This window comes from Paramormyrops kingsleyae, chromosome 19, assembly GCF_048594095.1.
Source record: "Paramormyrops kingsleyae isolate MSU_618 chromosome 19, PKINGS_0.4, whole genome shotgun sequence".
NCBI lineage: Eukaryota > Metazoa > Chordata > Actinopteri > Osteoglossiformes > Mormyridae > Paramormyrops > Paramormyrops kingsleyae.
Genome location: NC_132815.1, coordinates 19,789,793 through 19,813,724, shown reverse-complemented (window position 1 = coordinate 19,813,724; position 23,932 = coordinate 19,789,793). Strand labels below are relative to the sequence as shown.

General features: G+C 43.7%; 2 protein-coding genes across 2 annotated transcripts; both read left to right on the top strand.

The window, feature by feature from the left end:
- Positions 1-4,202: 4,202 nt before the first annotated feature.
- LOC111841785 (insulinoma-associated protein 2-like) lies at positions 4,203-5,501 on the top strand. Its single transcript, XM_023807777.2, has one exon. The coding sequence runs from the start codon at positions 4,203-4,205 to the stop codon at positions 5,331-5,333; it is 1,131 nt and encodes a 376-aa protein (XP_023663545.2). The 3' UTR covers positions 5,334-5,501.
- A 12,286-nt stretch (positions 5,502-17,787) lies between these two features.
- On the top strand, positions 17,788-23,724 carry LOC111841752 (breast cancer metastasis-suppressor 1-like protein-A). Its single transcript, XM_023807724.2, has 10 exons — positions 17,788-18,062; positions 18,482-18,572; positions 18,679-18,806; positions 19,511-19,590; positions 19,864-19,960; positions 20,281-20,370; positions 20,633-20,697; positions 20,807-20,846; positions 21,103-21,229; positions 21,316-23,724. The coding sequence occupies exons 1-10, from the start codon at positions 17,927-17,929 to the stop codon at positions 21,431-21,433; spliced, it is 972 nt and encodes a 323-aa protein (XP_023663492.1). The 5' UTR covers positions 17,788-17,926; the 3' UTR covers positions 21,434-23,724.
- The last annotated feature ends 208 nt before the right edge of the window (positions 23,725-23,932 follow it).

The following is a 23,932-nucleotide window of genomic DNA, read 5'->3' as shown; positions in this document are numbered from 1 at the left end:
CTGTGCTTATAAAAAAAATCCCAAGAAACATAGATGGACAATGAAATGGAAGGAGGATGGAGTGCAGTAGTTTGGCTCTCTCACTGTAGGAATGGTTGTCATGGCACTGTGTTACCAGGATAATCACATTCCCTTTGCCAAAGGGTGTGTCGTGCCAGTGGGGGTGTGCATGGAGCACACCTGGATAGCGTCATGCATCCCAACCATGACGACTTTGGAACGGCGTCATTGTGTACTTTGGCTGTATCCTAGACAGCAATTCTGCATGATGGATGAGAATTAACAGCGTGACACATCATACATGCCTTGTGGTTTCGGTTCTTCCACTTTCTATTCTGATCTCACGATGGGTATGGAAGACGATTATGGGTGTGTTTACGCTGGATTTCTGCTGCACTGAGTCACACGTGATTCACACACAGCCAACTCACATCTCATCCTAGTATCTACCTTCCTGGCCTGAAGCCCGGGGTTTTACACTGTAGAATGACTTAAGTATTACTGTACGAGTTAGTCACAAAATTGCAGTCATTGATAAGAGACACATTCCCCAAATAGCTATTATTTCTTTCATGTTAGTAAACAGATAATTGAGTGTGGGCTCTCGTGTCCCGTGATGGACAAGCATGCAGTCCATGGTGTTGTCCTCTCTTGGAGCCTCTCCTTGCTGGGGTGTGCTCCAAATCACTGGCACCCTGATAGCCAAGACACCAGAATTCAACGTTATGTGTCTGCATATCAGATGAAGCCAAAAGCACCACCATTATGTTTGATGACTTCATGTTTCTAAACAGCAATCTCCATAGCATAAATACTGCCAAGTGTAAAACTATAGCCATCCATGGATAAATGGCTGGAAGTCCCTTTGTTTAAGTGTACAGATGGAGTAGTTTACAAAAATGGTGAAGCTAGTCACTACTGACTTAAGATGAGATCATTTGTTAAACTTGGGGGTGTTTGTGTCAGCTGTATAATTCTGTCATTCCTATTATTAAAACAGTCAGCTGTGCCATACTTGAAATTAATCTGTCGTGGAAGTTATCCAGTCCAGAAGAGACAAATAGGACGGTCATAGAAAAATACTGTAGATAATACCGGTATTTGTAAACCATTGCCACTAGAGGGCAGCGCTTGACTGAGTTATATCAAGGCCAGCCTAATATCAGGACGTTTGGAGGGAAAGATGAACAGCCACCCAGAAGCCTTATGTCTGTTTACTTGAAGTGATTAAACGTGACATGACAACAGAAGACTATAAAACGAAGTGCAAAAATAAAATAAAATAAATGCTATTATTTAAATAAGTGTTAGTTACAGCGGTCAAGCAATTGCACAGATATTAACCAAATTTGGTTACCTACACTCACCTATAAAATTATGTTACGATAATTTAATAATGTATTTTGTCTTAAATCAATGGAACTAATAATATAAATATGTATTGGTGATGCTTGTTCAAATGCAGGTTCACTTTACAGCGCTGTAGTCAGTTAAACAAATAGGCATTTTTGCCATTTTATGTAAAGACATAAAACCAAATGAAACACCGAGTCCCTGTCCTCGCGGGTGAAACGGAATTTCGCCGCGGAGCTGTCTGCAGTTCAGAAGTGCTGAAATTCCTCGGTCTTGGATTGAAGTTCATCTGCCACCACTAAGACTTCTTGCCTAGTACAAAAGAATCAATAAATAAATACTGATAATATAGAAAGGGAACTTGTGCTAAAGCAATCGCTATTTTCAGGTGGACAAAACGGGTAACAATGCATTATCTACGCAATTTCTAATCCTGGTATGATTTTGTATGAACCCAATTGAAGTTAGTATTTAAAAACAATTATAAATGGCCACACATTTCAAAGATCATCAGTAAATCATCTCATCTTGGCTTTCTTCATATCTAGGAATCCACAGTTTTTGGTTGTAGCCTGTATCCGACTCGCATAACACGGATCTGTTTACTGTAGACGTTTATGTGAAAAAGATGGCGTTTAAACATACGGTATTTCGTTGAACTCAAAGTGAGTAGATTTAGCTATGGACGGTAGGGACGCGGCTCTACCAGTATTGTAGGAGTACAGTGTGTTTCAGGCACTTGGCCACGTAGTGAATTTCCCACAGCACGAAATCTACGGAGAAGAACCCCCCCGCGGGGCGGAAAAATCTACCGAGTTGGACATATGAAGAGGGTTATCGGACCCCCCACGAAATTTATTTCTGGCTACGGGCCTGGTGGGTGGGGGTTCGGGGCTGGTTTGGTCCCTACTGATGATCATACCAAACTTACGCCTTTACCCCCAAGTCCCGATTTTGAAGAAGTATTTACTAAGTCTTTATGAAGTATGAAAGCTGAAGTGACTAAAGACATCATTCATGAAAACAAAATGATTTAGAGAAACAAAAGTAGACCTTTACAATTAACAATTCAGAATCAGTTTCCATAGCTGCATAATCCTATATGACCAGCTCCAGTTAATTTGGTACTAAGCGGCTGGCCATCGAAAATATGAGAATAAAGCGTCCTCATTCTTATCAGCCTCAGCAGCTTCGCAAGGAGCGTGAACCCCAGAGAGCAGCCGGTCCCCGGCCGCCCGTGGGCACCCTCCCAGGCCAGTCCCACTCTCGGACGCGATAAAGCTACAAGCACCTGTACTCCGTTGCCAAAAGAGATAGCAATGACTCCACAACCCCCTTGAACGCAGGACGGCGGCAGATAAAGACATTTCCTTTCGTTGGTGCCGCAAGCCATGGCGTGAGCTTCCAAATGTTGCATGTTAATGAGATACATTGATTGTAATCGATAAAGATTATGTCTATAGGGGTGGATATACATGTCTGTTGGAGCTTTATGGACTGGAGGAAAATTGGATTCTTTACAGAAATGGTTTTGCAAATTATGCAAATTGTAAATTATGTATTCATTATCTTGAATGGTTGTTACCAAAACAGTTCAAACAAAAAACTGGGAAAAGAGCAATTAGGCTTATACACAAATTAACTATTTCACCAATGCCATAAATCCTTCCTTAATTTAAGTGGACGTGTTCATTAGATAAGCTTTGACTTAGAAAACGCTGAAACATCCGAAGCTGCTAGTTACCGCTTACAAGTATATAGGCTACACCTCATTTAAAGCACTTTTGCATGCACAGATTACTGAATGCATTACTGATGGTTTCCTGACTTATTTCTGAAGCATTAATTTCAGTTCCGTTTCATATTTGGTTGGTTGAAATAAGGCGTCACAATTTAGTGTAAAACAGCTGAGCGCATGTTAAAATACAAATGCAGGCTACATTTTTTTTCTTGACGGGACTGGGATTCTGGGAAATTTTGGATGCCTCGATGAAGGATGAGCAACGAAGTAATTAACAGTGACTTTTAAATAAATAATGCCGTATTTTATGCCGATTTTAGATATTCTCCAAGCTTCATTCATCAGAAATGAAGACCGTCACATATACGATGTTCACATAACACTGCGTAATTTAATATATGGGCCTATTAACTTTTTATGTATTTCAAGGTTTTGTGAAATTGACTTAAACTCAGAAAAATAAATAAATAAATAAAAAGGGTACCCAAAGGATACTGGCAACAAGAGCACCCGTTTAACCTTGCCCCTCCTTCACACTATGCCGTTGGGATTGGCTTTGATTCGCGAGACTCAAACCGTGACTTCACGTGAAACAAAAGGCAGCAGCACCACATAGCCTATTTTTCCAAACTCATATTCAATCACGTGAGAGCCCATTTTTCTCTTATTCACGAACCTTGCACTCCCTGGGTTTCAGTCAACAATCTGCCCTGCACAAAAGCAGAAAGCGGAGGAAACAGATCGCCATTTAAAAATGCCGAGGGGATTTTTAGTGAAGAGGAACAGATGGATATCAACGTCGCTTTGTAAAATACGTTATGGGGACAAAAAACATCCCAGTGCTGATCCAACCACGGGAACTCCACATGAGCTTGTCAATATGCCTGGTGCCCCGTGTAATGTCTGGAGGGCGCCTGCAGATTTATGGGAATCGTTTGCGCTATTTTCAGAAACCAAACGCACACACCCATCCGAATGCGCAATGGAAGTGGGAAGCAAAATCTGCACAAACTTATCGGTCGGGGGCCAGGATCCCAGATGTTGTGACCAAAACGAAACCTCTCTAAGTCACGCAGAGTCGACAGAAAAACGGCTGAATGACTGGAGCATGGAAAACGGACTTCGCCTTTCTGCGTGTCCAGACTCAACTCAGTGCACGGGGTCAGAGGAGAGGCTGCAGATGCGCTCACACGTGAACTTACCTGCTCCTGTTAAAGCGGACTCGCCGCTTCATCACTACGCGCCTCCTCATCATACTGTCAGACGCACGAATAGTGACTCTGGCTGCGAAGTCAAATGCTCGCTTCTAAATCACAAAGATAAGAGCAAAATTAGCTTTAGGAAGAATGTCATCACTGGCTCTACCCTCGATCTAAAAATAAAGAAAAGGGGAGATTCGAAAATGCGACTATTCACGGTAGACACCAAGCCTTTGGGTGACTTCATTTGCCAGCTTTGCAAGGTGGAGTATCCCGATCCCTTTTCTCTGGCGCAGCACATGTGCTCCGGATTAGCTCGGGTAGATTACCGCTGTCCGGAGTGCGACAAAGTTTTCAGCTGCCCAGCAAATCTGGCTTCTCATCGTAGATGGCACAAGCCTCGTCCCACAAAAAAGGACGAGATCCACGACGGCAGGCAAACACAGCGGTGCGTGTTAGGGGATCCGGTGCGGGAGCAGAAAGGCGATGCCGAGAAGATGCCTATGAATGATCAGCACCTTTCACACCCGGAGAGTTCCCATTCGCAAAGTACGCGCAAGACAGATAAACCATACAAAAGGCTGAAATCGCAGGAAAGGTCACCCCGAAACCTTAATTATAAAGCGTCAGAAAAGAGTTTCAACCAATATCGTACGATGCTGGACCGCGCTAGCAGGACAGTAACCGCTAACTCCGAAAAATATTCTATATACACTGGTCTCTACTCTCCATGCATAGGAACACAGCAGCTGAGTGTAGGAAATGTATCCAGCAATACATTCCGTGGACATGAATTTCTGGGAAATCACATGGCTGCCCAAGACAACGCTGGATCTTCGACTTATTACCAGACACAAGCAGGGCAAACACCAGTTTCCTGTCTGTTTTGCGGGATCCCTCTTCCCTCTGCGGAAATACGGGATAAACACATGTTGTGGCATGTCAGATCTGAAGAGATTCTCGGTAATCCGGGTGGGAGCGATAATACGGTGGCGAGACTGGGAATCTTCAATTTAGAGCGTCAGATCTTTCTTTTCTAAACGCCCAGTGCCATGCACCTCTCTTCGGTGGGGATACCAGCTCACCTAAGCCGACAGAAGGCGGTTTCTATGGACATGCCATCCGTATAATGACGATTTCTGTGTATATAGGCTACGCATATTTCAAAATGGCACAGTGACTTGTTTTTGTAATTTTCCGTATCTGTAATTAGTCGGCATTTTTTATTTTATTTTACTTGATATATTCGTGATGTGAAGCATTTATTTGTAATATCAACGATGCTATTCTTTAATATATAATATGCGCATCTGCGAACAATTTTTATGTATCTTGTTAAGAATGAAGTAAATATTCAAAGACTTGTAGTTAGCCATTATAACAATAGATATATGCTTCTGCATACTGCAGTTATGTATACTGTATGCCTATGTATTGTAAATTATACATTGTGCAGATGTTACTGGTTTTACGCTTTAGAACAATTATATTGACAAAGACACCTAATGAACCGCAACACGTACGTTATGTAATAAGTGCACTATTTGAATTCGGTAGTGAGAAATTGACCGGAAAAATAAACTTGATGATTGGCAGTAATAATAACAGTTTTTGCAGATTAACTGAAACTCAAGTTCGCTTTCCCCGTAAAGAATGGCACGTATTTGAACGTGTTTTAGCGTTCAGTGCCGTTTTGCAAAGGTATTGCACTTCGCACTGTTTAAACGTTTTCAGACTTCCAACAGCTGTCCTCTTAACCCTGCTGAAACAAAGTCACTCAGCAATTGGTATGAAGTGTGATTATGAAACTTACGAAATCTGCACCGACGCATCGTGTCTGCGTAGAATTACTAGATTTCCATATGCAATAGAATTTAACACCCTCTAATTTATACACCGCAACCCTGTAATAGATGCACAGTGAAAAAAATATACTATAGGCCTACTGTATTAATAACAAAGTCCGCCCTAGGATGCATTAGCAGTGTTTAATTAGCAAGAGTCCTTTTCTGAATTATCCATAGCATGCATGATCTGCTCCAAAGACACATCAGTGTGATACTAGTATGATAATTTGTAATGCTGCTTTTCCAGGTGTTTGGTACTATAGCTTTTAAAACAAAAGAGTTATGGCAACTTTGAGCCCAGGAAGTAAGGAGAGAAGGATGGACCATCACAGAGTACTCACTCACTCGCGTATATACATGAAGGTTCACACAAATGGCTTGGCTGTACTGAGCATAGAAAAAATTGTCACACAGAAACATCTACAGCCTTGAAGCTGTGAGGTCAAATGAAAATAAATTGAAGCTTTATTTGTGGTTTGTACAAGTACAGGAAGAGGTACATTGGAATGTCTTTTTTCCTCACATATCTCATCTTGGTCTCCTTTTCTAAGACATGTGTGTGACAGCAAAGCTTGGACTCTGAGCGCAGGGTCAACTGTCTGTCCATCACCTCTGGAGCATTTTTCGGAGCTTGAAGACCTTGCACAAGCTCCCAAGGGGCATGTGGCTGCACTACCCACCACAGGACTCTAACCACACTTACATAACACAACACATAACAAAAAAAAAAACATTTAGACACATTTTGTATCTTCTAGCCTCTAGAAAGTTCATTCCAAGCTCCCCCTGACTGTAAACTCATCTACACTGGCATGAGTGGACCATGAATACCTTAGAAAAGGAGCATATTTAACACCTGCGAGTCTTTGGACCTGTCGAGTCCTGTTCATATTGACATTGTCAGCTGTGCTGGATGCAGGACCAGTACTCAGCCGAGCTCTTAGCATCATGACAACAGGAACGTAAGATGCTTCTAATTCAGGGTCAGACTCACCTACACAGAACATCTACCCATACACACTTTCATGCATCAGAGGCAGACCGTACACTTATTATACACACACCTTGCAGAAATGCAGAAAGCATTTTTGTTTCTTTATATGGAGGGTCACCTGAGTTCCAAGCAGGCAAATCAGTTTCAAAGTGAGGAGCCTGACAGGCTGGTAGGTGGAACTTATGAAGAGGCCACTTCCATTCTGATCGCCACATCGCATGCAGATCATTACAACATTCAAGCAGTCAAGCACTTTTCTGAAGGCGCTACACCATGCACTTTGCCCAGAAGGCAGTGTTTGGCATGGCCTGGCTGTGCAGCCTTTGCAGTACAGGATCAATGTTGAGTCAACGATAAGCCATGCAACTGCTTAGCTGCCATTTCAAGAGCAGAGTCAAGCAAAAGCACTGACTCATGCCTCGTCCTTCATTAATTCCAGCTGGCCAAGACCTCCTTCCCAACCAATCACAACTTTTCTCATCCACGGACCCTCCTCTGTCGCTCACACCTCCACTTCTGGGCCACCACGCCGCCTCCTTTAGTTGTTTTTCCCTACAATCGGCCCCTAGCAGATGGACAATGGTGAAAGACTTGTGGAGTCATCTCCACCTCACCTCCAGATGCCCAGTGGCAAGCACCCAGGCCTCCACCAGCAGCCCAATCCTCATTTGCACCACACTCCCCACCAGTCACGCTCATCAGTAGGACCGTCGCTGCTTCCAAAAGCAGCTGGCTTGATTCAGTTCCATGCTTCAGCTTTATGGTCACGCTGAATGAGAGATGAACTGGGTGCAGGAAAGGGAGGGATAGATATCACGAGTACAAAGACCAAGACAGACATTTTGGTGCTTGGATCACATCACCATTGACTAACTGCTTTTTCCCTGCAGAAAATACAGAGACAGTAGTAAAAACGTGTCATAGACTGTAGACTGAACAAACTTCATTCGTTGCCTGTTTGCTTGGTGATGGACTTCCAAAGACGCAGCCCCTTTAAATCACATCGTCTCTGTGTCACGCCAACAAGTCTGACCAAATGATACAGTTTATTCTTGCCTGGATCTGAACATAGGACATGCCCTTTCAAAAATAAGACACTACTGGTAATCAGAGTAGCCAGAACACAGATACCGTCTATATAGTTTCAAGCATGTCCGTCTTTCATCTTTGCTCATATAACACACCAGGCACATTTCAGAACTGAAATACCTCATATGCCCATAAATGATTTAAATGCCTGTTTTATGGCTGCCTGTAAATCTTAGCCATTAAGCATTTCAACACAGCAATTATCTCGCAGTCCAATGTGGCAACTACATGACGAGAAAAATAAAATAGAAAAATATGTTTTCTGTACATCAGCCATGGAAGTTTAAGTCACAAAGAGTTATTTTATATCAAAGGCACATTAGATGTAACATGTACACAAGTGCAGAGGTCATGGGTGCTTGCTTAGTCTCTTCTCCATTCTGATATTCATTACACACACACACACACACACACACACACACACAAACACAAACACAGACCTGTACTCATGTCTTTGTGGGGACTCTCCATTCATTCCTATGGGGAAAACTCTAATCACAACATGACAATCTTAACCCCTACCCAGCCCTAACCTTAACCATAAGTAACCAAACTAAATACGAGACTTTTGGCATTTTTCGTTTTTTTTGAGTGCATTTGCAGATCTTTGTGAGGACCTGAAAAATGGTCTCCACAATGTCAAAATAACAGGTTTTTTTATCACATTTGTGGGGGACATTTGGTCCCCACAATGTCATGTAAACTCAATCCACACACACACACACACATACACAAATTACTGTTTTTCTGGTAATGTGGTGACTCCACATTGAATCTCATTCTGATACCACATAGCTCCTGATATTCTGATACTAAAAAGAACTGAAAGCTTATCAATGGTCACAACAAACAACAATATACATGAACATAAAATGAACATTTAACTGTGCAGATGCCCCAACACAGTTTGTTTTTCATAGTTCACTCTCCATGTGGGGACTTGTCTCCGACAACTTTAGAAAAAATGTATATAAAGACCCAGCAACACAGAGGACAGAAACCAGGCTATCTCACAGTCTGAGTCAGAGTGCTAATGTAACTCAAGCAGAGCCAAACCAGGACCCCTTACGATGCCAGCGAGTAGGACCAGCAGGACTGAGCTGCTAAATATAGGGAAAAAGCATTTTTGAGGAACAACTAATGATTAGACATTACTAAGCATTTTTTAAATTTTATCCATCTGACTATAACTCTTAGCAGCACATTGCAGCGCATACAACTCTGGAAAAATTAAGAGATCACAGCAAAATTTTCAGTTTCACACACTTCTGTGTAAAATATACATTTTTTTGCAAACTACAGCCTGGCTCTTCCCTGCTTCTCATTGATGAATTCTTCTTCCTTGCTTTATGGGTCTTCACTCCTGCTTCTAGAAGCCTGTTATGAATTGACCTAGCAGTGCACTTCACACCACTTAATGTTTCCCATTATTTTTGAAGGTCACTTGAGACCATCGACCGATTTATGAGGCACTGCCGGATAAGTTGGCAGTCATCTTCTGCCCTCTTCCTGGCTGTTTTTGGGTCTTTCCCAGTGTCTCCTGCTTCACCTTTTTCTCGTGCACCACTGTCTTAGAAACTTTGAGCTTGGAAGCAGCAAAACTGGGATTAAACCAGGATTTTAAAATGCAGATATAATGTTTTTTTAATAGAGAGTGGTCTCTTACGTTTTTCCAGAGCTGTATATTCAAAATAACATTGGGATGTTTCCAAACGCTGCGTAAATTCAGTTGAAGAAAAAGAAACAGACATGAAACTAGGGACAAAGTGGCAAATAAGAGGATCTAAAAAAGAGGATTTACGAAAATCACTGAGCAAGTCTTAACAAATAAATCTTCAGAATGAAAAATACTTCTTGAAAGCAGCACAGCAACACAGACAATGCCTAGCAGTCTATCACATACATGTACATGGTAAGGCTAAAGTTTGTAGGTACATTTGACTATTTTTTGAAAAAATATTTGCTTTTGCCTTAACTCAGATTAATGTAGGGGGACAGATTGCCTTTACAAAAGCAAATAACCCAGCATCATCACCGCCATCACCCTCCTCTACACAGCCTTGTTCGGAGGTGGCCAATTGAGGCAGCTCTCCAAATTGCCTCAACTGCTCCGTCGAACAAAAGCGGCTGCCGCCTTGGACATGAAGAGAGGCGTCGATACTTATCGATCCCCCCGCTGCTTTCTCATTCTCCAGCGGGCCCCGGCAGAGTGCAGGGGCCCCTCACGCTCAGCACACCGCTGATCCCACATGAGAGCTATCAGTATATGCTGAACGGCCAGGTAAATCTCGCCCCGGCCCCATTTATGCCTGCGGAGGCTTCATTAGAATATAATCCTCAATCTCACTCCTCCAGCACTCTCTCGATATATTTAATCTAGGTCCTCATTGCGTTCGCCAAGCGTCTCTTCACATAGAGTCTGTTCAGTGTTGACACAACGGCCTCTACTTATATACCTTTGTACTTCTTCAGAAAAATCTAACGAGCCCTTCTCAGCCCTGTCCTGAGGATACATCAAGCCTTCTGCTGTTAGGACAGGCACTGAATGCTGACATAATTTTGGAGACTCGTGTCATAAGGTTCAGTTTTCTTTCAGAAGATGATTGACGGGAGGCCATCTGACCAATAGCTTGCTGCTTCCATTTTGTTGCCGCCTTCCCCGATTGTAATTTCACACACACCTGAGAAACTTTCATCACAGCGAAGTGGGGGGCGAAATATGGGCTGTAAATTGTAAATGTCCACCAACCCAATCAGAGGTGGCTTCACAGATATATGGGAACACAAGTCAAATGGATTTGTGCCACCACAGTGAGATAAACCAACAAGCCTACAAACCTCTCGGATTGATTCACAGTGTGGGGTAAACAAGAAACCTGAACATCTAGAGTTATTCAACTGGCTGACCCACAAAACACACTTTAGAGGCACTTCCTGTCATTATTGCAGCTCAAGTTAATATCCCACTTGCTTGTTTTTGTCACAGATTCCTGGGAAAGGTTCTTTGAGTAGGGCGACGTCAGGATCGACAAGGTGGGCAGAAGCGATAACTCACTGATGCCGGGCCTGTTTTCTCCATTTAAAAATAGTCTCTAAGGCAAATCGCAGGGTGTGAGGTTACATTAAAAATAAGAGGCCGGTTCAGTAGCATGGCAAACTGGGCGGAATCCTCCTCCATTCTGAAACAAAGATTAGAAGAAGGTGAAAACATCTGAGTGAGGTCCCACAAATAAGTTGCAGTTGATGGTGACGGCCATCGTGCCATCCCAAAGGCCTCGCATGCATCATTACATGCGACTGATGTCTGCATCTTTCATGTGACTGAGAGATCTCAGAGATTTTTTTCCAAAAGGGGCAGCAGAATGGTCAAATCACCGACGTAACTTTTCCCTAAAAAAGCTATCCCCCTTTTGTATTCTCACTTTCCAAAGAGCTGGGCCTCAAACTTTTAAAAGTAATGGTCTTCATTTTCTGCACTGCAAAGTGGACCATTTCGAGGGTGCATAATGCAGCAACATGAAAGTATGTCTGTAACGGGCTCTCACAATGCCTTAGGATTGCAATCCCTTGCTCTTTGACCAGGACTGAATGGTGCAATTATACACTGGGTATCGAAGGACAATGCGTCGTTAAAAAAAATCCCCAGCCCAGTCCCCCCTAAAAAAAGATCTCTGCTATACCTACATTTTGGGTAGTTTTTTTTAAAAGCTAAATCCAACTTGGCGTTTAAGAGTAATATCGGGCACATTAACGATTTGAAATTGCGCTGATGACAAAGCGCTCTCCCCCACATCTGCCGAGATGTGGCACGGTGCAGGGAAATGCGTGGAATCACTGGCGGTGCACATTAGCACATGGCCCCCGGCGGTGAAAACCCAAATGACTGAGATCAATAGTCCCGGCGGATTGGAGATGCCACCCTCGGCCTATCTCTGTCTCCTCAGGGGTCTGCAATACCTTGCACAAAACCAAGAGCCTGATATGTGACGGCTTGGTCATAGCAAACCTGTGACATTTAAAGGGTACAAAGCTTTATCACTTCAGAGGGGACCTACAAGAATTACTTACAGGACATAGAAACGACTCCAATCATATGCAAAAAATATAGAAATAGAAAATCTATACATTACTGCCGTACTGATATGAATCATAAAAAATGCTTGTTAGGGACAGAAACTGGAATAAAACTTCTTCGAGTTGACAAAATGAGAACTGAAATCCGGCTTGTGAACTCCAGGTATTACCCCACATGAAATTATGCCAAGGAAAATGTAAAAAAAAAAAATACACAGGGAAAGCAAAAACTGATGATGGAAACACATTGAGGTACATCTTCAGGTACATCCTGTTTTTCTCTTAAGTAAGTGTTTCGGGAAGATGTTATTTTTTTTCCTCTCTCACATCCTTGCTGATGTTCAGAACATGTTTCTGAAAGGTTTTCCATTCTTCTACGTCATGATAACATTTATGTTTCTTTAGACGGTCCCTGGGGCAGTTAGGGTTAAGGGTCCACGGTGAAAACATGATTGTTGAATGAAAAATGATTTCAATTTGAGACCTGCTGATCACAGATTCAGAGTCCTAACACACACAGCCACACACTGCCCCGAAACACTTCCCCTTAAGTCAGAATTGACCCTAAAACTGTTTATTATGATGCTCCTACAATCCTCCGCTGTATCAACTGAGTTTCCGAAGGAGAAGAGCAGGGGGAAATGCTCAATCCTGCCAGGAATCCAACCAGGAATCTTCTGATCCGTAAACAGATGCATTAACCATTGCAGCACTGTTTGGGAAATACAAAGGTTGGAACTCAGATCCCCCAACAGAGCATTGCAATCACCAACCACTTAAGCCATCCAACTCCTTGCATAATTTGCCCACATGACAAACAACTGGTTCAACATCAGGCTAATGCCCGTTCTTAGGAGTCCCAGGGTCAGAATCACCAGCCCAGCACAGAACTGAGCCGGACAGGGTGACAACAGCAGGTCATTTCCACTTATGTGGAAATTACCATGGATCATCAGAGATCTGTAACACAGCAGAGGAAACGTGTCACTCCCCCCCCCCTACCCTGGGGCACATGAATAGATCCCAATCAGCTGCCGCACCTTTCAGTTTTGCTGTTGGAAAAAAAAATCAGCACACATGCTCTCAGTATGATAGCTACACAGACTTTTTGCTTTACTCAGCAGGTAAGCGCTCTGCGGTGGGGGCTCTGACAGTCACTTTTGAGAATGTTAGTCAGGACACTGTGGAAGTGACAGCATTGGTGCCATTAGCTACCTTTACCAGAATGTCTTAAGTTCTTGTAAGATTACTAGCCCAGGTAATGAGCAAGCACACACAACATGAATCATTCTCTGTTAGGCGGCTCTGTCTAACAGGATGACCAAATGCTGGCAAACCCAAGAGAAACTAGACTATAGCAATGAAGACGTTCTTGTTGATGACACAATATTGACGTATTGACAGGACTGTTTCACAAAGACTGGCAGGATCTGGATCTGCATTCCTGCTTGACCAGTTAAACTACGGAGCACAGCATGGTGCCAAGTGTGTGGTGCAAAACAGCAACAAATCTGATCCTTTATTCACTGAAACCTTTTTATAAAATTTGTTAAAAACAGCAGGTTATTAATATAGCAGCTGATGGACCTAATGGCTAACAACCAATCAGCTGCCCCTTGCTGCTCTGAATGCAGAGGCAAAGCAGCCTGATTGACAGCAGCCTTGGTCACAGGTAAACCCCTTGTTATGAGTAGTGGCTTTGCTTTAGCTGACTGGGTCAGTAATGAAACAATGTAGCATCCGTGGCATTCTGATCAAGGCCTGGGTTAGCCGCACGTGTCATCAGCACCGATAGGTCAGACTCCCAGCGTGTTTACAGTCATGGACCTCTCTCTGGTTTCATACTGTGTTACAATAATTGGCAGGTTTACAGCAAGCATGGCAAAAACGCGAGTCAGCTGCCCCATAACCCCCCCCCCCGCCAACGCCTTTTGAGATCTCAAAGTGAGTGTGTCAAGCACGCGCTTTCGGGAATGTGTAGGCGCAGCCGGGGCTGACCTGCCACGCACAGCCCACGCGTATTCCACTGGCAGTGGGGTTCGAGCGCAGCACGTTCCCAGCCCTCTAACACTGCCATACTCGATGACGATCTTACAAAACAGCAGCATATCTGCTTGGGATCTGTTGAGATCTGTCTCCCGATAGGTCTGAGCCTCACGCTGCACCAGTGGAAGTCTTCTCCCACACCTGCTACGATGAACAGCCTTGATCCATTTTGCTCATAGCATGACATTGTCACCTCACTGATTCTGACTATTTGTTTAAGGCGATGGGTTTATCACAAAACTCTTCTCTGTTCCTTCTTGCCATAGGGTGCATCATCAAACATCTTTGCATTTTGCATTGCTGTTTTTATTTTGTCACCCAGAGTTTATCTCCGGCCGGAAACTGCAGGTATTATCGCACGGTGTACATGGTTTCTGGGAAGGCACACAGCTGACTCCACTGTCGTCTGTGCGACGTCGCCCCCGCAAACACCTCACTGAGATTGGAATGCAAAGGGCGAGATGCAGAGCAAAGACTTTTACCTTCAGTCTCTCTACAGTTCAGCTTTAAACTTCCTGTTTCGCAGCCTCTGTATGAAAACAAAGAGAACTCAAAAGCCAGCTTGTGGTGAACCGTATTTCATGAAGTGAGCTTTTGACTATTTTAGCTTTCATGCTACTCAACCTCCATTTCCCTTGAGTTTTCTTTTATAAACTTTCAGAGAAATTATGGTTTCTTATAATTATCTATCCAAACCCTAATTCTGTTTATATGAGGGACTTAAAAAAATTAAACAATACAATTATAGGAAGAGGACAATAATCAAACAACATGGAGACAGTGGGCAAAAAAGACATATTATTATTATTATTAATAATAATAATAATAATAATTAGGAGAAGACAATTAATAAGAATAATAAATAAACAAACAAATAAATGAATGCATACATCTTACAGTACATATACATAGTTACATGTATGAAGATAAGGGTAAAGTCAGTATCTAATAAATTAGCAAATGATTACACAGCAAAACAAGACAAATAAGCACAGGCCCTGTCTTATATGAATATCTGAGGGACTTCTCATGCTATCTAAGGTGTCTCCTACCATTCACACCGTGGATAGGCTCCAGGCTCAGTGGGTTGTGATTTAGGTTTCTGGTTCAAATCCCGTGGTCGGCAGAATGACTTCACCGTTGAAGCCTTGAGCAAGGCCCTTAACTCTGCTTTCTCAATGTCGCTTTGAGTAAAAGCATCTGTCGAATGAATCGATAGAAGGACACTCTAACATTAATGGCCAAGTAGGAAAAGAAGACACACAAATGCTATCATAGTTAGCTTTATTATCAAGGTAAGTTTTGTTTTAAAATCTAACAGGGTAATACTTCAATATTAAATATCTATACAAGAAAATTAGGCACTCACAATACTATATAAAACTATATAAAAACTGAGTCCTATTGACTAAATTATCAGATCTATAAATATATGTTATATAAACAGTGTGGGGAATTTGTGGAAAAGCATGAATAAAAATCTGAAATGTGAATCGGTTTTAGTTTCCGGAACTGAAGAATTAAATTTTCTACATACTATTCAAAGCAAAAAATGAAAACAGGAGACAAATAATCCCTGCTGGGTAAACAAATTAGTCTGAGGGGATATGCCATGAGTGTCATTACATTTCCACTTGCTTGACACAGACTTCTTCCTGCTAGTAGTGTAGTAAGGCAATGCTGTGACACAGTGGTCGCAACTGGAACTGCACACCACCAGGGCTGTAATTTGTGGGTTTGAAACCCCCCCTTTTTTGGTAAGTGGGTTACCTCTAGGTACTTTGGTTTCTTTTCTCGGTCCACAGAACTGTGATTCAGATGAATTTTTGATTTCACATAGTTACCATCTGTGTATGAGTGACTCTTATGGCCTGGCATCCAGTGTAGGCTGTTGACTTTGTGGTAAAAAAAAAATTGTTTCGGATCACTGAAAAAAGAATCGTACAATACAGTAGTGCCTGTATAAATGTGTGAAAGTGGTCAATTTCCCGAATGCAATGTAGACCTACAGTGACCACAAGTTAAACTTAACCTATAGTCATTTAAAAACTACAATGCCCTCTCATTCGGGTTTAGTCATAAACTGTGAAACATTTATTATTCAAATACAGCTCAGCATTTCTCATATTCAGTGAGGGCATTATGCCAAGGACACGTGTTACTATGTATACTGCAGCCCCGAAGTCACATAGCAGCATCTCAAGCCCTGAGTTTAGGGGAACAATCTAGAAATATTACAATCAATTTTATTATTACCGATGTGTGTGTGTGGAATCTGGCATGGAATGTCAGAGCAATCAAGGGAATTTAAAAAATAGATAAAAATAACACAACTAAACAAATCTATGATCGTAACACTATATATATGCGACAATAGTATAAAGTAGAAGACTGAGTGATAACCAACATACATCATGGAATGCTTGTTTTATTACATTTTATGTTTATGTTGTTCTAAAAGCAGACATACATAAACCAAACCAAAAAGAAATTATGTGCCCATTTTCTATGTTCTGTTGTTGTCCATTAGGTGTAATTACTGTAGCCTCACCCTTCCAGAGTTTCCTTCAACCACAGTCTTGATTACCCTAAGCGTCTGGGAAACTTGGGGTAATATGCTTAGTGAATTGCATTTATTTTGAAGACTGCCCTCTGCTGGTTGAATTTCACAAACAATCGCAGAGAAGATAATCACTTACATCTTCACATCCAGGTCGCGTCAACGGGGAAATATCTGATAATATTACCATAAAGAGACAATTGCATGAAACATATTCGTCCTATCGTTAATAAAGAGTGGAATGACTATAATCACGTCAATGAGAAACTGTTCTTAGTGACTTGTCTGATAAAATAAGGATTAAATAAAATATTTTTTAAAAAAACGTCACGCATATCTCAAATCAGTCGACATGACAATGCCCGCATAAATTGTTATACGACTTGTCACATGTGAATCAATTAAACCAGCTCAAATTGTTTTTTTTTTCTTTATGGCAAAATCTTTCAAAGCAAACAACGGAATGCAGTAGGGTATCTTATATGCTTTGTCTAAATATACTACATGTTCAATATAAGTAAATACTATTTTTTAATGGCAGTAGTATTAGTCTGCAAATCACTTAAACGCAAACAGAGTGAGTGAGAGAGAACATGGACAGGATCCGCACCTTAACCCTTGGAGGTGTGAGGCAAGAATTATACTCAAGGAAGCATCGTTGCTTATTCGTTATCCTGTGCAGATAGCAAATCACACATATTTGTATTTTTTTTTGTAGTTTTGATGCCTAGACGGTACAACTTACGGCTACAGAAAACTACAATCCCCTACATAACAGCCCCAGATTCCACATACCATACGTCAACGGAAACGCAGGTTCGCCACTCTGATTGGCTGGATAGAGGGTTTTCCGTTCGTAAAACAGCGAATCCGATTGGGCACAGTAAGTAGCCATATTTCGAACTCGTAGTTCATTTCCTTTGGTGTTTAATTGTTTTTGTTTACCAATCCGTAAGTAAGTTAATAACGCGGTTTGATCCTTTTCGTCTGTGCCTCGTCGCGTATATTTTCCAGTTGCGAACAATGCCGGTGCACTCACGGGAAAAGAAAGAGAGCAACCACGAAGAAATGGAGGTGGATTACCAAGAGCAGGAGGCGAGCAGCTCAGACGAGGAGGACACGGAAAGCTCGTCGGTCTCTGAAGATGGGGACAGCTCAGGTGGGCACGATCAGCATGAGCACCGGACGTGTCCGTTTGTGAGGTGTTCGGTGACACGATGGCCTTGGCCACGGCGCCTATCACAGCATGCGTCCGAAGCAGAGCACGATCCAGCCACCGGTGTCCACAGAAAACTAGCTAGACGATACCAGTTGAGCGCATGGCCACATCTCCCCCTTTACCTACATTCACAGATATAGTTTCCAATGTTAGCAGTGCTGCATTTGTATCTGCTGGCGTTAAAATCTAAAGCTGTGCATGTCTGCGGGTAGCCCCGTGCAATGACATCTGCAGGGTGCCCGCTAATGTATTAACACTACCAATGCCCATGGGATGGGATGCATTGCCATCCCGTGTTGCTGTTAATTTTTTTTTTGACGATGGGGTTAGTATGGCTGTTTTTTTCTTCTCTGATGTAGAGATGGACGATGAAGATTGCGAAAGGAGGAGAATGGAATGCTTAGACGAAATGACAAACCTAGAGAAGCAGTTCACAGATTTGAAAGACCAGTAAGACACCGCAGCGTTCCGCATGTCAGCGATGTTACTACACTGTCTGCTGTGCTGTGGTCCTATATTTACCCCCACACCTACGCGTTTTTGTCGTGCTGTGTAGGCTTTACAAGGAAAGACTAAGTCAGGTAGACATCAAGCTGCAGGAGGTCATTGCTGGCAATGCTGCAGAGTACCTTGAACCCCTCGCCAACCTGCAGGAGAACATGCAGATCCGAACCAAAGTAGCAGGTACTGCAGACTTGTTGCAATGATTGATGCTATGAATTATTATATTTTTAATGAACAGTTTAAGCTACCATTCACTTCTGTTTAGTTGTACTATATTACATTACCAGTCAAAAGTTTTTGCACACCACAGGTTTTTACCACTTTCCCATTCATTTCGTAAACTGCAGATTTTTTATTTTTGTTAAGCAGTTGATTGAACAACTGTAAATGAAAATATTAGTCAAATGAAAAGTTTCCTTTATAACGTGTAAAGAGTTTGCAACAGTGCATGTCTGACATCCTATTAACTAGTTGTGTGGTGATTGCATAGTCAAATTATAGGCTGTCCTTTAACTTTAAATGCACTAGTTAACTGTTTCATCCCATGAAATAGAGCAGTTTTTAATGTCCCTTGTAGAAAGAATGCCTCAAATTTTCTCTGCTGTTATAACTGCTAGAGCAGGTTAGTTTGATGGATCAAAGACGTGACATTTTCTTGCGAATAAAGGTACTGGGATGGTGAACATACTGTGAATTTATTTGCTAGCAAAGAATATTGAGTGTATTTTTAGTAAGTGTAGAAAATCTCTATGTGCAAAAACATTTGACTTGTAGCGTATTTCCCCATGTGTCGGGTTGTCTGATCGTTTTTGGATGAGGACCTTCTGAAGGTCTTTGTGTTCTGTGACCGACTTTAAGACTGTTTAAACCCTGTTCAACAACAGGGATCTATAGGGAGCTCTGTTTGGAGTCTGTGAAGAACAAGTATGACTGTGAGATCCAGGCTGCCTTCCAGCACTGGGAGGTAGGCTGTCACGTCGAGGGCCAGCCAGCATGCTCACGGGCCATTAATCACCACTCCATTCTGCCGCCGCATTTGCACGCTTCGCCGTTTTATGCTGGTCAATTAAAGCGGCCTATTGCTTAAGGACCTTGACTCACGACCGCAGAAAAGGACTTAGTTTGGTTCCCAGGAAGGCTTTTATCCTCATGCTTCGGTAGATTCTGCACCTAATGAAGTCTCTCGGATGGCAGCGTAGCAGCGGGTTGACATGTTTGTGGCGTTTACCCCTCTAAGAGTGAGAAGCTGCTGCTGTTCGATACGGTGCAGAGCGAGCTGGAGGAGAAGATTCGGCGACTTGAGGAGGACCGTCACAGCATAGACATTACCTCAGGTACATGATACCCAGCATCCTATGCTGTGGATATGTTATACTCATTAACTTCAATGGGATGCCCCATCAGTCAAACAGTACATAATGGCTCTTAGCTAAGGTCTGCAAAGCACACTGGTGTAGTATGAACATGACCCAAAGTACAACTAAGAATAACAATACCTTCAGCGTAATATTATTTCAGGGATTGTGTACAATGCTATTCAGGGGTGAAGGTGAGAGGAGAGCCTTTTGTAAACTCTGCTGTCCTTAGATACACAAAGGGTGCTTGGCATTCTGGGATACGATGTGCTGATGCATCATCGACTGCTTCATTTCAGAACTGTGGAATGACGGACTGCAGTCTAGGAAAAACAAGAAGAAAGACCCCTTCAGCCCTGACAAGAAGAAGAAACCAGTGGTTGTTTCAGATATCCTGTTAATCTAGTTTCTGTGCGTCGGTGCAATAAGGCTCCATGCATTTTTCCATTACTCTTTTGGTGCAGTGCTGCATTACTCTTCTATTACTCTTTTGGTATATCTCCCATGCAGTGCTGTCGGTATGCTGGTGCCGGTGAGATTCAGGTGGTTTTTGCTTGTGTGCCCTAGTTGTTTGTTTTTTTTTTGTGCTCTGTAATTGCATTGCGTTTTTTGCGTGCACTCAGATGAAAAATTCCTCCTTAACCATGTCACGACCCTACATTGTTTACATGCTGCAAGACCTGGACATTCTTGAAGACTGGACCGCTATCAGAAAGGTAGTACTAGGGGCATGTGGCATGCGGGACAGGGGGGGTGTGAATTTCATCATGGCTCGCGGGTGGTTTGCTTTCCCATTTAATGTCTCCCCCGGCGTCTATCTTCCAGGCGACAGCTAGCTTGGGGCAGCACAGAGTGAAGACCGATGGTAAGTGTGAGATTATGTGCCTCTTTAGGGAAAAGAAACATTGGTGATGAAATGTGCTGTGTTGTTTGAAAAGCAGAATGCTCATATCACTGGAATTTCGTATCTTTTACACATTTTAAATAGTCCATCTATAAGCTCTGAATGTTTAAAGCAGCTGATAATTAAAGCCTAGCACAATCGGGATTCAAACCTATAATCTTTGGGGCCTTATCTGCCAGCGACGGCTAACCCGACACTCCCTCTCTGTTCCTGACAGTCCCTGCCAAGAGCGAGAAGCACCAGCACAGCGTGCGCTCCGAAGACGGGCGCCTGTTTTACGACGGCGAGTGGTACAGCCGGGGACAGACCATATGCATCGATCGGAAGGACGAGTACCCCACCAGGTACCGGAGCCTCCTGTCCGCTCTCCCTGTTTGCTGTGCCCTACTTCTCTTTGCTTTTAAATCCCTCCATCACCTCCTCCCCTCAGCGCTGTCATCACGACGATCAACCACGACGAGGTCTGGTTCAAGAGACTCGACGGCAGCAAGTCGAAACTCTACATCTCTCAGCTGCAGAAAGGCAAATACACTATCAAGCACTCTTAGGGGCCCGGGGCCCGGACTGGCCCCGCCTCCTCTGTGTTGCCCCAGTGACTCTGACGACAGGCCGTGTCCTGTCTTTACGCTACCCGTACCTGTAGTTGAACAGCTGCCCCTTGGAGACATTTACTCTTCCCTCCAGCTGCGAGATGATCGTCAGTCACGGCTCTGATCTCGCATGTGTGGGGTTGCGACTCTCCACGCTGCTAGTGGTGCGATGGCTGCCAAGGGGAGCGAATCAGGGACTGGGGGAAGCTAATATTTGGCCCACCGCAGTGGATCCGTGCACGTTATTACTTAGTGCTTTGCTCGGATTCGACCATGTGAGCTAAATATGGCGTGGCGAGGCTCTGAGCGCCTCCGGGAATCGCACCGTTCCTCCTCACTGCAGCAGCCCTTGCCAAATGGTCTCCATAACACCGTCACAGCGCGTCTTGCCGGCACCCACGCACGGGGCTCGATTTATCTGCTATTTCTGTTCTCTCTCTACTCCTCTCTCTCTCCCCCGTTCCTCTCGGTCCTTCCCCATGCAGTATTATGTGGTGTATCGGAGCTGCATCCTCGACCCGCTTCAGCCTCCGGTTCATGTCACATGACCAGCTGACCTTATCAGACTCCCCCCCCCCCCCCCCCATATAAGTGTTCGGAAGATTCCAGTTTAGACTGACCTTATCAGAGGAAATACCGCGAGTGCTTTTCTATCTGTTTACAGGATCCGTTTTCAAATGCTTGTCATGTCACATAAATATTACATATTCTCCATGTTTCACATATGCTTGTGTTTTCCTTCATTGCCTTTGTAAAAAGGATTTGGAGTCCGTTGCCTCTTTTGCTGCAGAACAGTCCCCCTTGCCCTAGTTCCCTCTTGGCCCAAAGGTCGGTTTACCTGCAGTTGATTTTTATTCTCGGGACACCCACGTCCTCCTCGCCGGCTGACCGAGGTCGTCGGTGTCGGTGGTGGCAAACATAGCTGACGGAGGTGTGGGTTCGGAGCCCAACAGACCGCGGCCAGACCCCAGCGAGACATCCGGTCTGCTCCCCGGCCCTCTGAACTGCTGGCTGAGGGCCCCCTCAGGCAGTGCTGGGAATGCGGGGCCGCGTCCACTCCGTTCAAACCCCGGCAGTACTGGGGGACACGCCTGTGGGTTGTTGGCTAACTCTCAGAACAGCGGTCAGGCTCCCAGAATGAAGCCCTGTGGCTGGCTGGTTAGCGCCGAGCGTGTTTGGCTTTCTGGTCAGTTACACGGTACATGTGACTTGATTATTATGTAATGCACTTGCATGCTCGCATCGTCAGTACTGTATTCAGTTTAGATACTTGCAGTTAGTCTGAGAGCAGTTGGTTGGTGCCACCGTTTGCCTTTCCCCTGCTCTGTTTCAGTTTGCCCCTCTGGGGGGGTGTCGGTGAGCGACCCTGATCGTCCTGTGGCTCCCAACTTCCATTCCATATGCAAGTATTTGAAACAGAAAGGGAACAGATCGGAATGCCACACTGCTGTCCCCCCCCCCAATGAAGTGCTGAACTGTGAAGCGTCCTAAGTGTGTCGATCCGCCCTGCTGTGTGAAGGTATGGCGGCCCCCCCACCGTCACACGAAAAGGCTCTGAGCTGCAGCTGCTGGCATTAGTCTTGGGTTATTAAACGGGATTCTTTGTGTTTTTTTTCCCCGTGACACAAAGCGGCTCTGGAGTGCCTGCATTTTGTGTTTTCTGTACTGTATCATGAATAATGAGCAACAGGGTGCTCTGTATTAAGTGAGGTTAAACGGCTTTCCGTGTGGCACGCTCCCCGTATGAATCACGTCAATTGCAGATGTTCCTGCGTAAAAAGGGACATGCTGCGTTGTCCCAGAGGTATGAACGATACCGCTGTACAGCTTTCGGGTCTGTGCCTTGCTCCTCTACCGCCATGGACAGAAAAAGGCTGTGAGCACAATGTTACAGAAGCATCACTAACAGCAGGGTTTCCCAATCCAGTCTGCAGGGACTCTGACAGTCCATGTTTTTGCTCCCTCCCAGTGCCCAGTAGGGAGGGAGCAGAAATGTGGACTATCTGGCAGGGAACTGGGAAAGAGCAAAAACTTGGTTGAGAAACACTGACTTGTGCATTGAATTTATAGGTGTAGCTTTTCAAAATGAGGCCATCGGAGATCCCACCTGGGGTAGGGAGCGGTGTCAGATGCTTCAGGAAACCCGTACTGTGAAGGGGGGGGGGTCGCTTTCTGTGCCCATAGCATTGAAGTCCAACTGATTCTCTCAATGTTTATGTTCTTTTTTGTAAAATAAAATGTCTACCACACCTTCTTTGTCTCTGATTCTGAATAATGACATCGAGGTTGACCTTTGCCCTGCATGTTGTGGTAGATGATATCATTAAAAACAATAATGATGCCCACATAGCAAGTGATCAAGGCATCTATTCCTTTTAGTAGTAAAGACACTGGGATTCCCTGTCATGCTCTTGGTTCCTGAAGCAATGTTCCTGTTTCGGCAATCTGGAGAACGTA

Coding starts and splice junctions, on each gene's coding strand:
- LOC111841752 (XM_023807724.2), top strand. CDS start 17,927: ATGCCGGTGCACTCACGGGAAAAGAAAGAGAGCAACCACGAAGAAATG. Junction 20,371..20,632: donor GAAACCAGTGGTTGTTTCAG/ATATCCTGTTAA, acceptor TAACCATGTCAC/GACCCTACATTGTTTACATG. Junction 21,230..21,315: donor AAGGACGAGTACCCCACCAG/GTACCGGAGCCT, acceptor TCCTCCCCTCAG/CGCTGTCATCACGACGATCA.
- LOC111841785 (XM_023807777.2), top strand. CDS start 4,203: ATGGAAAACGGACTTCGCCTTTCTGCGTGTCCAGACTCAACTCAGTGC.